The sequence below is a fragment of the Choloepus didactylus genome, chromosome 27, assembly GCF_015220235.1.
Source record: "Choloepus didactylus isolate mChoDid1 chromosome 27, mChoDid1.pri, whole genome shotgun sequence".
NCBI lineage: Eukaryota > Metazoa > Chordata > Mammalia > Pilosa > Megalonychidae > Choloepus > Choloepus didactylus.
The window spans coordinates 11,538,530-11,551,544 of NC_051333.1; the positions used below are offsets into that span (position 1 = coordinate 11,538,530).

A 13,015-nucleotide genomic window follows, 5' to 3' on the forward strand; every position below is an offset into this window, starting at 1 on the left:
CCCAGCCCTGCCCACTCTGGGTCTTCACTGTCTAGGGATGGGTGGGTGGGGCCAGGACAGTCTCCGCCACCACTGTGTCCCCACCGCCACTCGGCACAGAGGAGGAGTTCAGGGAGCACTTGTTAAATGAGCGAATGCGTGGATGCACGGTTTAATTGTAGTTCCCTGACCTGGTCGATTACATTAAATCTCCCTGGTCTTTATGCTTCCAAAGACCAACAGTTTGTCTTGCCTGTAGAGATTTTTTTTCAAGTAATCTATATATTGAATCTTTACCGTGTCCCCTCCTCCAGGAAGCCCTCCCTGCTCTCCCAGGCTGCCTCAGATACCCCCGGGGCTCTCTCAACTCTGCCCACTCTGCACTTCCCACTTGCTTTTGTTTACAACCAGATTCTATATCACAAGCATCATTTCAGGTCATTTCATATTTATTTATAGGCGGCTCACTGTGAGCCTGGCCCAGGGCCTAGCTTTATGAAGTTCTCAGTCCCCGAGAGCTGCCATTATTGTTTGATGATACGATCACTGCTGTCGACCATCATAATCCCTGTGTCTGGTCTCGTGTAACTCTAACACTCTGGAGACGTCCCTCCGTGGAGCTGCTGCTCCCCAGGCTGCTCCCGTATCCCATCGAAGAGGCAGGGAAGGGAGCTTGGCTGCTCCGGGAGGTTATTCCTAAGGGGATCCAAGGTCCAAAGGGCAGCACTTTCTTTCTCCTTTTCCACCCTCTGGGGAAACTCCTGGGTTCCTGGAGTTCCTGCTTTCTGTGCCAGGCGGAGTTGGACAGTGAGCCGTGGGGAAAGGGGGCAGACGTGAGGTCACGGTCCCCCATCCCCACCCCGCCTGTCCTGTGAGCCGCTGTCATCACAGTGCTTATAAATTTGCAGTAGGAGAAAGGGGCAGAGTCAGGGCCGAGGGGCAGCTGGCATGGAGGACGGTGTCTGTCTGCAAGCCGGGGGCAGTAGCTGGTCCACTGCAGCCAGGACCCATGGGGCCTGCTGACTTACAGGGCCCCCACTGGACGGGCGTCCTGCTCGCAGGTGAGTGCCCTGCTCCCTTCAGACGGGGGACGGGGTGGGGGTATTGGGCGTGTCTGTTTGTCGGTGGTATGCGTGTGGGGCAGAAAGACAGAAACATGCAGAAATACAGACATGAAGGAGATTGACAGAGAGAGACAGAGACCAGAGACAAAGAGAGATAGAGACAAAGACACAGATGGGGAGAGAGACAGAGAGAGGGAGAAAGACAAAGTGAAAAACAGAAAAACAAAGAGATGGAAAGGAGAGAGAAGGAGACACAGGGAAAGAGACAGAGAAAATTGCACAAAGCCACGCAGAGAAAAGTAGAGAGAGAGAGAAGTGAGAGAGGGAAAGAGATGGAGCATAATAGAGAGAGGCGGGGTGGGTGTGGGTGTGAAATGTATGCCTAAAGGGCATCCAAGACAAAGGGGAGAAACTAGAATATTTTGATAAGGAAAGCGTTTTGGAGGAGAAGAAATGATTTTGCAACGTGTAACGGGCCGAGATGAGCGCTCAGCCCTGCCTCGCTCTCTGGGCCGACCCTGGAAGGCTGCAGGGGCTCCGTGGCCCCCCTCGGCTCCCCCTGCGCTCCCCTAAGAGTTATCAGCTGTGTCTGCAGGTAGCTCTGCAAGATTTGCCTCCTCCTGGCAGAATGGAAGGCAGGATGCTCCAGGGAGGAGGCAGGATGAGGAGGGAGGTGGAAGGTCTCGGGTGGACACCATGATTTCACCACAGTGTTTCCCACGGTCCTCCCGTCCAGCTGTTGACCAATATAATCCGGGTTCCTATTCCTGACTAACTCTAATATTTTGGAGTTGTCTCTCCATGGAGCCACTTCTTTCCAGGCTTTTCCTGCATCCCATCATCGTGGAAGGGATGGGGAGCTCGGCAGGAGGCAGGTGTAACTCTCAAGGGGACCAAGGGCAAAAGGGTAAGGGTTTCTTTCTCCAGAGGCAGGAGCTATTATTATCCCATTTAACAAATGGGGAAACTGAGGCTCAGGCAGAGGGAATAATAAATTGTGTAATAAATGGCTTAGCCGAGGTTCCAATGTAGTTAGGCTCTGGGCCTACAGACCTCACCTCTAATAGAATAGGCAGAGAAATACAGAGTCAGGAAATAATAATAACAATGATAATAAAGCCAATCCTAACAGTGACTGAGCAGTTACCCGCTTAAGCACATCACGTCTGATATTTCAGACCTCACAGCAACCTGATGACCTTAGTTCTATTATTCACCCCATTTTGTGGTTGAAGAAACTGAGGCTCACCAAGGGAAAGCCATGATAATAGAAAGTCCATGATAATAGAGTCAGTTAGCGTCAGAGGCCGTGTTTGCTCCCAAACATCCTGAGAGTCCAGGCCCTGAATCTTTGACTGAGCAGGAGGGTGGGGTGTGGGGTGAGACAATGCCTGGACCCAACTGGGGCCTTTTGGGGGTTGGCGAGGGGAATGGTTGCCAGCCTCTGTTAATTGGACCAGTGAGGCATGAGGGGATACAAGGGCAGCTGCATGTGAACATGACTGCCAGGGCTGGGGACCCCTCCCCACCCCCCACATTCCCACAGTCTCTTCCAGACTCTGTAACTGTCTGCAGAAGGGCCATTTGGAAAACTGGGGACTTCTGCTCTCTTGTTCCCCTTTCCTTCCCCATCCAGGAGGAATTTCTGTCAAGCCTGAGGAAGTGTCAAAAGTCGATTCCTCCCACCTGAAATAATAAGAGATGCCCCCATTTATTGGGCTTGGCTCTGCGCCCACCACTGGGCTGACTGGAGGGATCAGGTGGTGTCAGGAGCTCAGTCTGTGGCGGCTGGTGGGTCAGGTTCAGGTGTAGCCTCTGCCACATACTGTGTGGTCTTGGCAAGCGATTTTGCCTCTCTGAGTACCCGTTTTCCCCTCTGCCTGTAGGGCAGCCTCATTGAAGAGGGGGCCCAGTTAGAGCTCACCAGTATTCATTCCCTCCTTCACAACAACCTGGGGTGCAGGCAATATTACGCCCATTTTACAGCTGAGAAAACTGAGGCTCAGAGAGGCTAGAAGTCAGGCCCCGAGTCACACATTCAATAGGTAGTGGGAAGGTTTCGGGCCTCCTGGGACGGACACCACATCCACGAGGTCAGGCCTCCCTCTGCTTTTGAAGACCATAAGGGGACGCCTCTCAACACACGTCTCCCTTCCTGAAAGCGCCTCTCTCCCCTCCCAGCCACGCTCTTGACCACGTGGAGTCCACTGGTTGCAGCCCAGTACACCCATGGCACCAATCCAATTACCATCATCCAAGGTGGGAAAGACATTGTTCCATCTGTATTTGGGGCCCACCAGACACCCCAGACTCATGGCAGATTCAGAGGTGTGGCCCAGACCACAAGGCTGACATTCTGATCTGTGCCTTCACACCTCAAGCACCCATCAGATTCCATGCCCAACGTCACCATGGCCTGGCAATTACTGGCCCAATCAGTTGTGTTGGGGGTGGGGTAGAGGGGTGGATTGTGGCTGTCTCGGCTGCGGGTGGAGGAGGTTGGCTATGAAGTGGGTAGGGGGACGTGTTTGGCATCCCTGTTACAAGTTTGATTCTCTTTGCAGCTGATACTAATTGTCCCCTTGTCGTGTCCTGGATCCTCTGCTTTATCTTTACAACCTCATTTAATGGGGTTCAGGGAGGGGAAGTAATTTGCTCAAGACCACATCTAGAATGAGCAGTAAATCTGGGATCTGCACTCAGGCAGTCCGGGTCTAGTGTGTCTTCTGGCAATTTCAACCCATTCCTGTCTATCTGGGTCTCTCTGTGACTCTTTCTTTCTTTGTCTTCCTTGGCCTCTGTCTCCCACCCCCCACCTCCCTTTGCAGAGGCCCTGTTCAAGCCCATCATTTCGATCAGCCAGAACAGAGTCATAGAGCAGAGGGACAAGGTGTCCTTCTACTGTGACACTGGTAATGTCAACGTTACCATCTGCTGGGTCTTCAACAATGCCCCCCTCAGGCTCCATGAGCAGATGCAGCTCTCCACGGATCACAAGACCTTCACCATCCTCATTGTCCAACGGGAGGACTCCGGGGCTTATCAGTGTGAAGTCGTGGGTCTCCTTCAGGTCCTGAGCAGCGACCCCACCTTCCTGGATGTGGTCTGTGAGTCCCTCTGCTTTCTCTGCAGCCTCTCACTAATACCCACTTCCTTGGTGATCTCATTCAGTCTGGTAGCTTTAAATACCATCCAAATGCAGACATGTCTACCCCCAAGCTCAAGACATATAGCTCTTTGTTTGACATCTCTACTTGGATTCTCCTGGGCACTTCTAACTTAATGTATCTAAAACTGATCTTCTGAGATTCCTAGGCATCGGTTGATCCAAAATCTTTCCTGGGGAGGGGTGGCAAAGAGCACTAGCCTCCATACTTTGGTTTCATCTTCCAAATTCTGCTTTATCCAGGGAGAATAAGGCTGACATTTGAGTCTCCATTAGATTCCTGCCCCTCCCTTGTAACTGATCCAGAGCTTGTGTGGGGAGGAGGGAAATAACTAGCATCTATCAACTCCCTAAGGTCCCTATCAAAGCTGTGGCTGGTATTATTGTTATAGCTCTGATTGTTCCTGTTCTCCCAGATGGTCCTGATCCCATTGAAATCAAGTTGGAGACCGGCAGACGAAACGGGGAGGTGGTTGAGGTGTTGGAGAACTCCACTGTGAATTTCTGGGTGGAGACACAGTCTCACCCACTCCCTGACTATTACTGGTTTCTCCCCAATGTCTCCATCTTACCTTCCACCACGAGCACGTTCGCCATCTATGCCGTGTCCAGGGAACACAAGGGTGTGTACAAATGCTTGATGTTCAGCAGTGTCACCCAGATATCCCGTGTGGGTGCTGTTAAACTCAAGGTCTTTGGTGAGTTTCCTTTCCTGGTTTCTGTCCGTTGTTCCTTTCCTCCGAGAATCAGAGGCTGTCAGGGTCAGAATGGACCAGAGGTTCTTAATCTGGGGCTTTTGGACAACCTGGGCATGGGGAGGTCCCTGGATGGGTACCAAGCTGCATGGAAAATGTTTGTGCAGTTTTCTGGAAAAAGGGTCCACAGTGGTCATCAGATTCTGAAAGGGGTTGGAACTCTGAAGAAAGTTAAGAGCCATTGGGCTACGCCAATAACCCAAGGCTGGAGGAGGACCCAGAGAAGGGCCAGGAGAAGGGATGGGATTTCTTACCTGTAAGTGACTTACCTTTCAGACTTGTATAGAACATCAAATAATGTTTAGAAGGACAATGAATCAGGAGACAGACCATGAGGGAAGGAGTGAGCTGATGGGGGGTGGCGGGGTGGGAAGCCAGGAACCATATTCATTACAACTGGGCAGGGAGCTCTGTATTTCTCAGTCTTGGATTCTTGAGAGGGCAGCACAGTGTTCTGTTAGCCAGAGTTCAGGTCCTGGCTCCAGTGCTTATTTGCTGTGTGACCTTGGGTAAGTTACTTAACCTCTCTGAGTCTCTGATTCCTTACCTGTAAAATAAACATGATAGTTGTGCCTGTATCACAGGGTTGTTGAAGATTAATGAATATTTGTAAAGTTCTTCGGGCAGTGCCTGGAGTATAGTGTTTGAAAAGTAAACACATAAAATCACTCTTTAGTGAGTCTGCACTACATGCTGGACCCAAACTTTCTGTCTGTGACATCAGCAGCCATTTCTTGCTTGCTCCGAGGTGGGCCTGTTTTTATCTCCACAGTCTAGAAAGAGAGATGAGAGCTAGAGACTTGAGCACTTTTGCTGGGGTTTGAAACTGAACTGGCCACTTAAAAGCAACATTCTTAATTGTCTGCAAAGCCGAGGACCCCATGTGGCTGTCCAGGTGACCTCAGTTTATCTTCAGAACAACTTCCTGGTCTGGTTGAGACCATTTGATGGATGGAGAAACCGAGATTCAGAGACGGAGGAAGCAGCGAGATCAGTTGATGCTCATGGGGATGTAGGATTTGTACCAGATCGTGTGTGGAGTGCTCTGGGCACTTAGAAAGAGCTTGGTAGAGAGCAGCTTCTATCATCATCATCACCAGTCTTTTTTTTTTATTTAATTTTTTTTGTTAGAGAAGTTGTAGGTTTGCAGATATGTCATGCATAAAATACATAAAATAGAGTCCCCATATACCACCCTATTATTACCACCTAGCATTAGTGTGGTACATCTGTTATAATTCATCAACATCATCTTTTATCAAACAACTATTATGTGCCAGGCACTGTGCTGCCACTTTTACCTGGAATCTCACCTCATCCCCTCAAAAGCCTATAGGACCAGGAATTGCTGTCCTTGTTTGGCATATAAAGAAGTGGAGGCCTTCTTAGTCCCTGTGGCCAGATTTCACCCCTTTGAAAAGGTTCCGGGCAGAAGGGGGATAGACAAGCAGCAGGCAGGGCCTGTGATGACACCTGTCATTTATTCATTACCTGGTGTGTGCCAGACAGCGACGTTCGTGATCTCCCATCCTGCCAGCACCCCCGTGTGGTGGGGACCGCTTCCCTCGCTGTACAGATGAGGAAATGACACCTGGAAAGGGAGGTCGCTTGTCCATGCACAATGCTGGAGGGTCGAGGGGCCCAGAGTGAAAGTCCGTTTCCTGGCTGCCAAAGCCCTTTCCTTTCCAGTGTCTCCCGACAGAGAGGGGTGAAAATCAAGGTCACGACTGACACGTCATCCTAATCAGCTTCGACATCCCAGCCAGCATTTACTGCTCGCTTCCCATGGGTCTAAATGCTTTACATACATTGGCACGCTTAGTCTTCGCAGCAACTCTGTGAAGTTGGCTCCATTTCACAGAGAGGTTAAGCAGCACGCCCGAGGCCACACAGCTGAAATTTGGACCCAGGCCATTTGACACCTGAACCAGTCCTGCTAGTACCACAAACTGCTGCCTTCCAGTGACTGGGAAATAAGGACTTATTAAGGGGCAGTGGAGATACAGCCATCAGCTGGAGGCTGGGGCTGGGGGCAGGGAGGAGGCTATGCCAGCTTGGGTCCTGATTCTCTCTCCTTGCCCAGGTCCCCGGTCTTCCCTGTCTGCAGGGGCCATTGTGGGCATTGCCACCGGGATCCTGGCCGTGATTGCTCTGGCCACAGGGCTGGGCTATTTCCTCTTCAGCAGAGATGCCAGATGGTAATACTGGGGATGGGGAGGGGGGCTGTGGCTGGCAGAGGGGCCCTCCAATTTCCAGGCACGTTGCTGACGATGGTGCTGCATCGTGGCACCTGGGGAACTTAGAGGGTTCGGGGCATGGTCCAAGAATGGGCATGGGATATGTGCTGAGCCTGTGGGGATGGGCCAGAGGCACCAAAGAATGAGGACTTTGGGGTTTTCAGGCCCTTGAGGGAAACAGCAGCAACCCCCATCCATGAGACCACAAGACCGCCTTCTGAGAAGGCGCATCCTACAGAGGCCACTTCGGGTAAGTGACTCCTTAGCTGGTGCCTGGGGCAGCAGCGAGGGCTGGGGAAGTGGCTGCCCCTGGGAGCCCAGCCTCCAGCCCCAGCTCTGCCACCACTGTGTGACTGTACCCAAGCCTCGGCCTCCCTGGGCCTCAGTGTCCCAGATGGAAAAAGGATGAGCTCCGAGGGGTTCTGCCTGTTCCAACAGCCCCAGGAGAGGGACGGCAAAAAGAGGACTACGGGCTGCCATCCCTCCTTCCCCAAGCTCTGAAAACCTAAGGGAATGATGTTGCAGGCAGAGCGAGTCAATCACAGAGCTCCTTCCCACCGAATCCACGCCCGGCCTCGCTGTCCACCTCGACCCGGTGCTCCCAGTGCCCTCTGCTGGGGAATGGGTGCTGGCCAAGACAGTGGAACCTCTTTGCCACGTCTGGCCTAGGATCTGGAAGGGTGGGCCTCACGATGTGGAAGGCTCTGTCCGATCCGGCTCTGTCCGATCCAGCTCTGTTTTACAGAGAGTAAAACCAAGGCCAGGAGTGAGAAAGGACTAAATTCAGGCTACAGAGGACCCAGTGGAGTCACTGGAGCTAGGGCCTGGATTTCTGTCTTCACCCACATCACCAAACAGCCTTATTTAACCCAGAACGTGACTTTCAGGGCATTCCCAGGTGGAGCTCGCTGGAAATGTGATGGGGAGTCCTGGAGAGAAAGGAAGGAAAGTTTCTGCCGCCTCCTTCCTGGGGAGACGGGTAGCCCTAGGAAAACAGCACCCACTCCATCCCCTGTGTCTCTCCCTAACTCCAGCCCTGGGCTGGGGCTCGCTTTTTCTAGGCTGGCCAAGGCCTGTGTATGACAATGTGCCTGAGCTCCAAGGACAGGTCCGAGCCAAAGAGGTGGGTGATGCTGCAGAGGGCCCCTCCCTGCTCCCCGGGCTCTCTGGCCCTGCCCCAGCCCAGCAGGCCCCTTCCAGTCCCACTGCTTGGGTGGGAAAGACATGTTCTCTTGGTGATAATCACCCGGTGCCAGCTTGGGTCTCTGTGCCTCCTCACCTGCCATCTCTGGGGATTTCAGCATCTTCCCTGCCTTTTCCAACTCTTTTCCTGACTTCTGGTTCTTTAACAGGATCAAGCACCTCTTTGGGAATCAGAAGTGATGTAACTGCCTCGCTGGCTAAATTTCTGGGGGGAAGGGGTTGCCTTCGCTCTGAGACCTATGACCTTTTTTCCCACCTTGTCTTTCCCCCCAGATGCTGCCACCATTTCCCCCAGAGCAATTCTATGAGGTATGTTTGCCTGCTGGGTTTGATTAAAGAAGCTGCCAAAAGAATATGACATGAGAATTTTATATTTGACAAGCTTGAGAGACCATTTTATCTAAGCCTTTTGTACAGAGAGGGGGAGAAAGTGGCCCAAGGTCTCATAAGGCACTGGGTTGGATTTCAGGATTCTGACTCCTGTTTTATTTCTTCTGCCCTTTTAGTCCTTTTCATTCTTTTACATTTTGTGTCATTGCACTTAGTTTCATTCAATTGTTTCATTGGTTTGGATTTCAATACATACCATTCCTTGACCTTTTCATTCTTTTCAATATCATTCCTTTATTTCCAGTTTTCTTTTATTTTGTTACTTTTCCATCATTTCTTTCCATTCCTTTCCTTTTTTTTTAAATTTTGTTACTATTCTTTCTATTTCTTTTCTTTCATTACATTCATTTCCTTTCTACTCCTTTCCATTTCATTCCATTCTACTCGATTCTAGTCCAATACTCCTGTTCCTTACTCTTCTTTTCCTTTCTTTTCCTGCCTTTCCTTTTCATTCCCTTCCTATACAATTTTCATTTCATTCATTTTGTTTACATTTATTTTGACAACATGTCATTTTATTCCACTGTGTTCTCTGTCTTTAATTTTAATTGTATTCCTTTCTGTCCTATTCTATTCTCTTTCTCTCCATTCCATTCATGCCTTACCCATCTCCTTCAGTGGCATTGCCAACTAATCTCTTCTTTTAAATTCGTTTCCTTTCCAGCCAGTTCACAGCAAGCTTATATACTATAAAGTGGTGCTGAATTAGAAATACAAATCATAATCAGGAAAAAATTTTAAAAATAGTAGAAAGTCAAGGTATGAATATAGAGTGAAAATCTGCTAGACCTCACGGTATCTGTCCTTATACCTCTTATCTGTCCTTAAGCTTCCTGGTGGCCAAATAAAAATGAGAAGTGTGATCAGTTACATTACCCAAAAGGAAGAAAACTATTAGTTCATCTGGGCAGAGGCAGTACTTTCCATAACAAGTTCAGATAACTCAAGTGATAGCTTCAGAGAACTCAAAGGATAACATCAGGACCAGCAGGATTCCCCCAGTGTCCAGGGATGGACTCGAGACTCTGTTGTCTCAAGGAGACAGTGACCAACCAGACTTCATCTGGGGAAGCAGTGAAGGGGGGCCAGAGCAGGGACTTAGATCCATGACCTGAAGACAGAGAGATATGGGGCTGTTCCCTTGGAAAAGGGAAACCTTAGGGACACAGAACTCCAATATTCCAGTGTCTGAAGGGCTGGCTTGAGGAAGAGGGATGAACATGTTCCTTTTTGTTCCAGAAGGCAGGTCAGGTACCATGGGGGACGGTAAGAGGGTGGCCGACTTTGACACAATTGACAGATGAACCATTCTTGGAAGATGTGAAGGTCCTATACATCATAGCCAAGGATTTTTAATATTAAGGGAGATAAACCCTCTAAAAGTGGCTTAGATAAAGTGGGGATTAATTGAGAGAACACTGGGGAATCTCAGATAGCTCAATGTTAGAAATGACTGCTGGGCCTCATGGGACAGGAATATTATCCAGAAACTTCTCTCTCTCATCACATGGTTTCTCATTTTTGCTAATGTTTGAATTTATTCTCATTCTTCCCAAATCCAGGTTGAATTCCCATGCAAGTCTCCTAGTCATTGCTCCTCCATGTTTTAAGATTACATATAAAACAACATCCTATGACTACAGTTTAAGGGGTTCTGGGTTCAAATTCTCCAGAAGAGTAACAGATTGGGTCAACTCATTGGCTGAATTGTGTTTAGGTCCATCGGCTCTCCAGTCAGCTACGAAGTGGTCCAAATTTAGCCACTTAGCCCCTATTTTCATGAAGATCTGGGGAGGGGAGCCATGTATCAGTAGAACTAAAGCCCTTTCCAGAAATCCCACCCAGTAAACTTCTTTTTATATCTCCTTGGCTAAAATGGTGTCGTAGGGCACTCCTTGTTGCAAGTGAGGTGGGGAAAGTGGACTGTTAATCTCCCCAGGGTCAAGAGAAGCAGTAAGGGGGGAGTATAGATAAGAGTGTTAGGTCGGCCATCTCAGTGTCTGCGACATTCTGGAGGGACAAGAGGGAGCCACCCAAGTAAAGGATCTGAGTGGATCATTCCAAGTTGAAAGGCATCAAGTGAAAAGACCCCCAGCTGGATTATTATCTGTTGCTGCAAAACAAATTGCCACAAATTTGTTAGCAGCTTAAAACAACACACATATATCTCACAGTTTTTATGGGTCAGACCCACTTAGATAGGTCTTGTGCAAGGCTGTAATAAGGTGTCAATCAAGGCTTAGGTCTCATCAGAGACTCGGCAAGGGAAGAATCCACTTCCCAGCTCATGTGGTTATGGGCAGCATTCAGTTCCATGGAGGCTGTCAGACTGAGGGCCTTGGCTTCTTACTGGCTGTCACCTGGAAGCCACCCTCAGTTCCTTCCCCTGTGGCGCTTTCTATAGGCAGTTCACAACCTTGTATCTTGTTTCTTCAAAGCTAAGACAGAAGTCAGTCTTCCATGACAGAATCACATACAGGTAATCATGTATGTTCTGTCACCTCTGCCATATTCTATTGGCAAGAGGCAAGTCACAGGTCCTGCTCACACTCTGGGGAAAGGGATTATATAAGAGCATGAATACTAGGATGTGGGAATTATAGGGGCGACCTTAGGGTCTGCATAGGACAGAGGGGAAGTATATGGGCCATTCCAGGAACGAAGAGGTGCCAGCGTGACTGAAGTGCAGTGAGGAAGGATGAAGATCTTGGAATTTCCAAGGATGAGGAGGGGAATGTTAGGGTGTTTGGGCCCTGGACTACAGCAAGTAGGTGAAGAGGGCCACCCCGTAAATGGAGCTCACCTTTTCCCTTTGTTTAACAGGCACTTGTGAATCCAGAGTCTGAGATTTACTGCTGGATCAACCCCTCAGTCTAATGGAAGTAGAGATCCTTTCTCCTCAAATCCTAGAGAAATCATGTTCAATCATATAGTCAATGATGTTCACTGAGTGCATCTTATATTCCAGCCTTTCTCTGCCACCTTTGTAGACCTTGGGATGTTCTGTTTCAGTGTGTTTTTCCAGGCTCTGGGCCCCAGCCCTCTCCAAATATTTATGTTTCTTGAAAAGCAAAAGAAATAGGGTGAAAATGGTTGTCTTTTGACCTAGAATTAAAGGTCTAAGGTTCAAGACTCAGCAATTGGGCATGCCATAGCTACATCTACATGGATGGGCGACACGGTGGCAGGGAGAAGTGTGAGTCCAAGTCAGCCAGAGGTGAGCAGGGGAAGTATCCCAAGGCCAGACAAACAGTGGCTTTTCAAATCATGTAGAAGATAAGGAACAAGGAGCTCTTGAGAAATGACAGGAGAAAGCATGGAATGAAGCAGGGTTGTGGCTCCTGGAGAGGGACGGGCATGAGAAGCTTAGAACCCCAAGGATCCAGGCAACAGTATCAGGAAAGGAGCCCTTCCTGGGCCGTCTCTGAACACTTCAAGGGGACCTTGTAGAGGCAAAGCATCACATGCCCCGTGTTCCATTTGTTAGCCACCCTTCAACCCTGTTTCAGTTTGCTAAAGCTGCTGGAATGCAATATTCCAGAAATGGGTTGGCTTTCTCAATAGGGATTTATTACGTTACAATTTTACACTTCTAAGACCATGAAAATGTTAAAATAAAGGCATCAAGAGGAAGATGCCTTCTCTGAGTAAAGGCTGCTGGCATCTGGGGTTCCTCTGTCACATGGAAGGCACATGGTGATGTCTGCTGGTCCTTCTCTGCTGGTTCTGGTTTCAATGTCTGTCTTCAAATGCCTCTGGGCTTTTCTCTGTCAGCTCTCTGGGCTTTTACTGTCTTTTATCCTCTTCACAAAGGACTCCAGTAAAGGATTAAGACCCACTTCGAATGGGCTGGTCACATCTCAGTTGAAATAGCCTAACCAAAAGGTCTCCCCCACAATAGGTCTGTCTCCACAGGGATGGATTAGAAGAACATGGCTTTTCATGGGATAGATAAAAGCTCCAAACTGGCACAACCGCCTTCCTTCTCAAGCTGGCTTATTTTTTTTTTTCCCTTGGTGCAAACTGAATTCCAGTGGTTGTCCTTAAAACTATAAGCTTTTCTAATTTCTGTCAAAGAAATCTCAACCAAGATAACGTGTTCTTTCCCCCATAGCTGTAGAAAAGCAGATGCTTTTTCTGCATCATAAAACTGCTTTTGTTACTGTTATTTCTAATGAGAGAATCCAATAAGCCCCCAAGATTTCAGTGAATGTTGCTGTA

General features: G+C 49.1%; 1 protein-coding gene across 2 annotated transcripts; it reads left to right on the plus strand.

The window, feature by feature from the left end:
* The first annotated feature begins 4,012 nt into the window (after positions 1-4,012).
* CEACAM20 (CEA cell adhesion molecule 20) lies at positions 4,013-12,509 on the plus strand. Of its 2 annotated transcripts, XM_037819867.1 has the most exons (6): positions 4,013-4,907; positions 7,048-7,162; positions 7,366-7,451; positions 8,263-8,324; positions 8,678-8,713; positions 11,618-12,509. In XM_037819867.1, the coding sequence occupies exons 1-6, from the start codon at positions 4,850-4,852 to the stop codon at positions 11,669-11,671; spliced, it is 411 nt and encodes a 136-aa protein (XP_037675795.1). In that variant the 5' UTR covers positions 4,013-4,849; the 3' UTR covers positions 11,672-12,509. The 2 variants fall into 2 exon arrangements, with proteins under 2 accessions (XP_037675795.1, XP_037675796.1); XM_037819868.1 differs by lacking the exons at positions 8,678-8,713; positions 11,618-12,509 and adding an exon at positions 8,554-8,624.
* Positions 12,510-13,015: the final 506 nt, after the last annotated feature.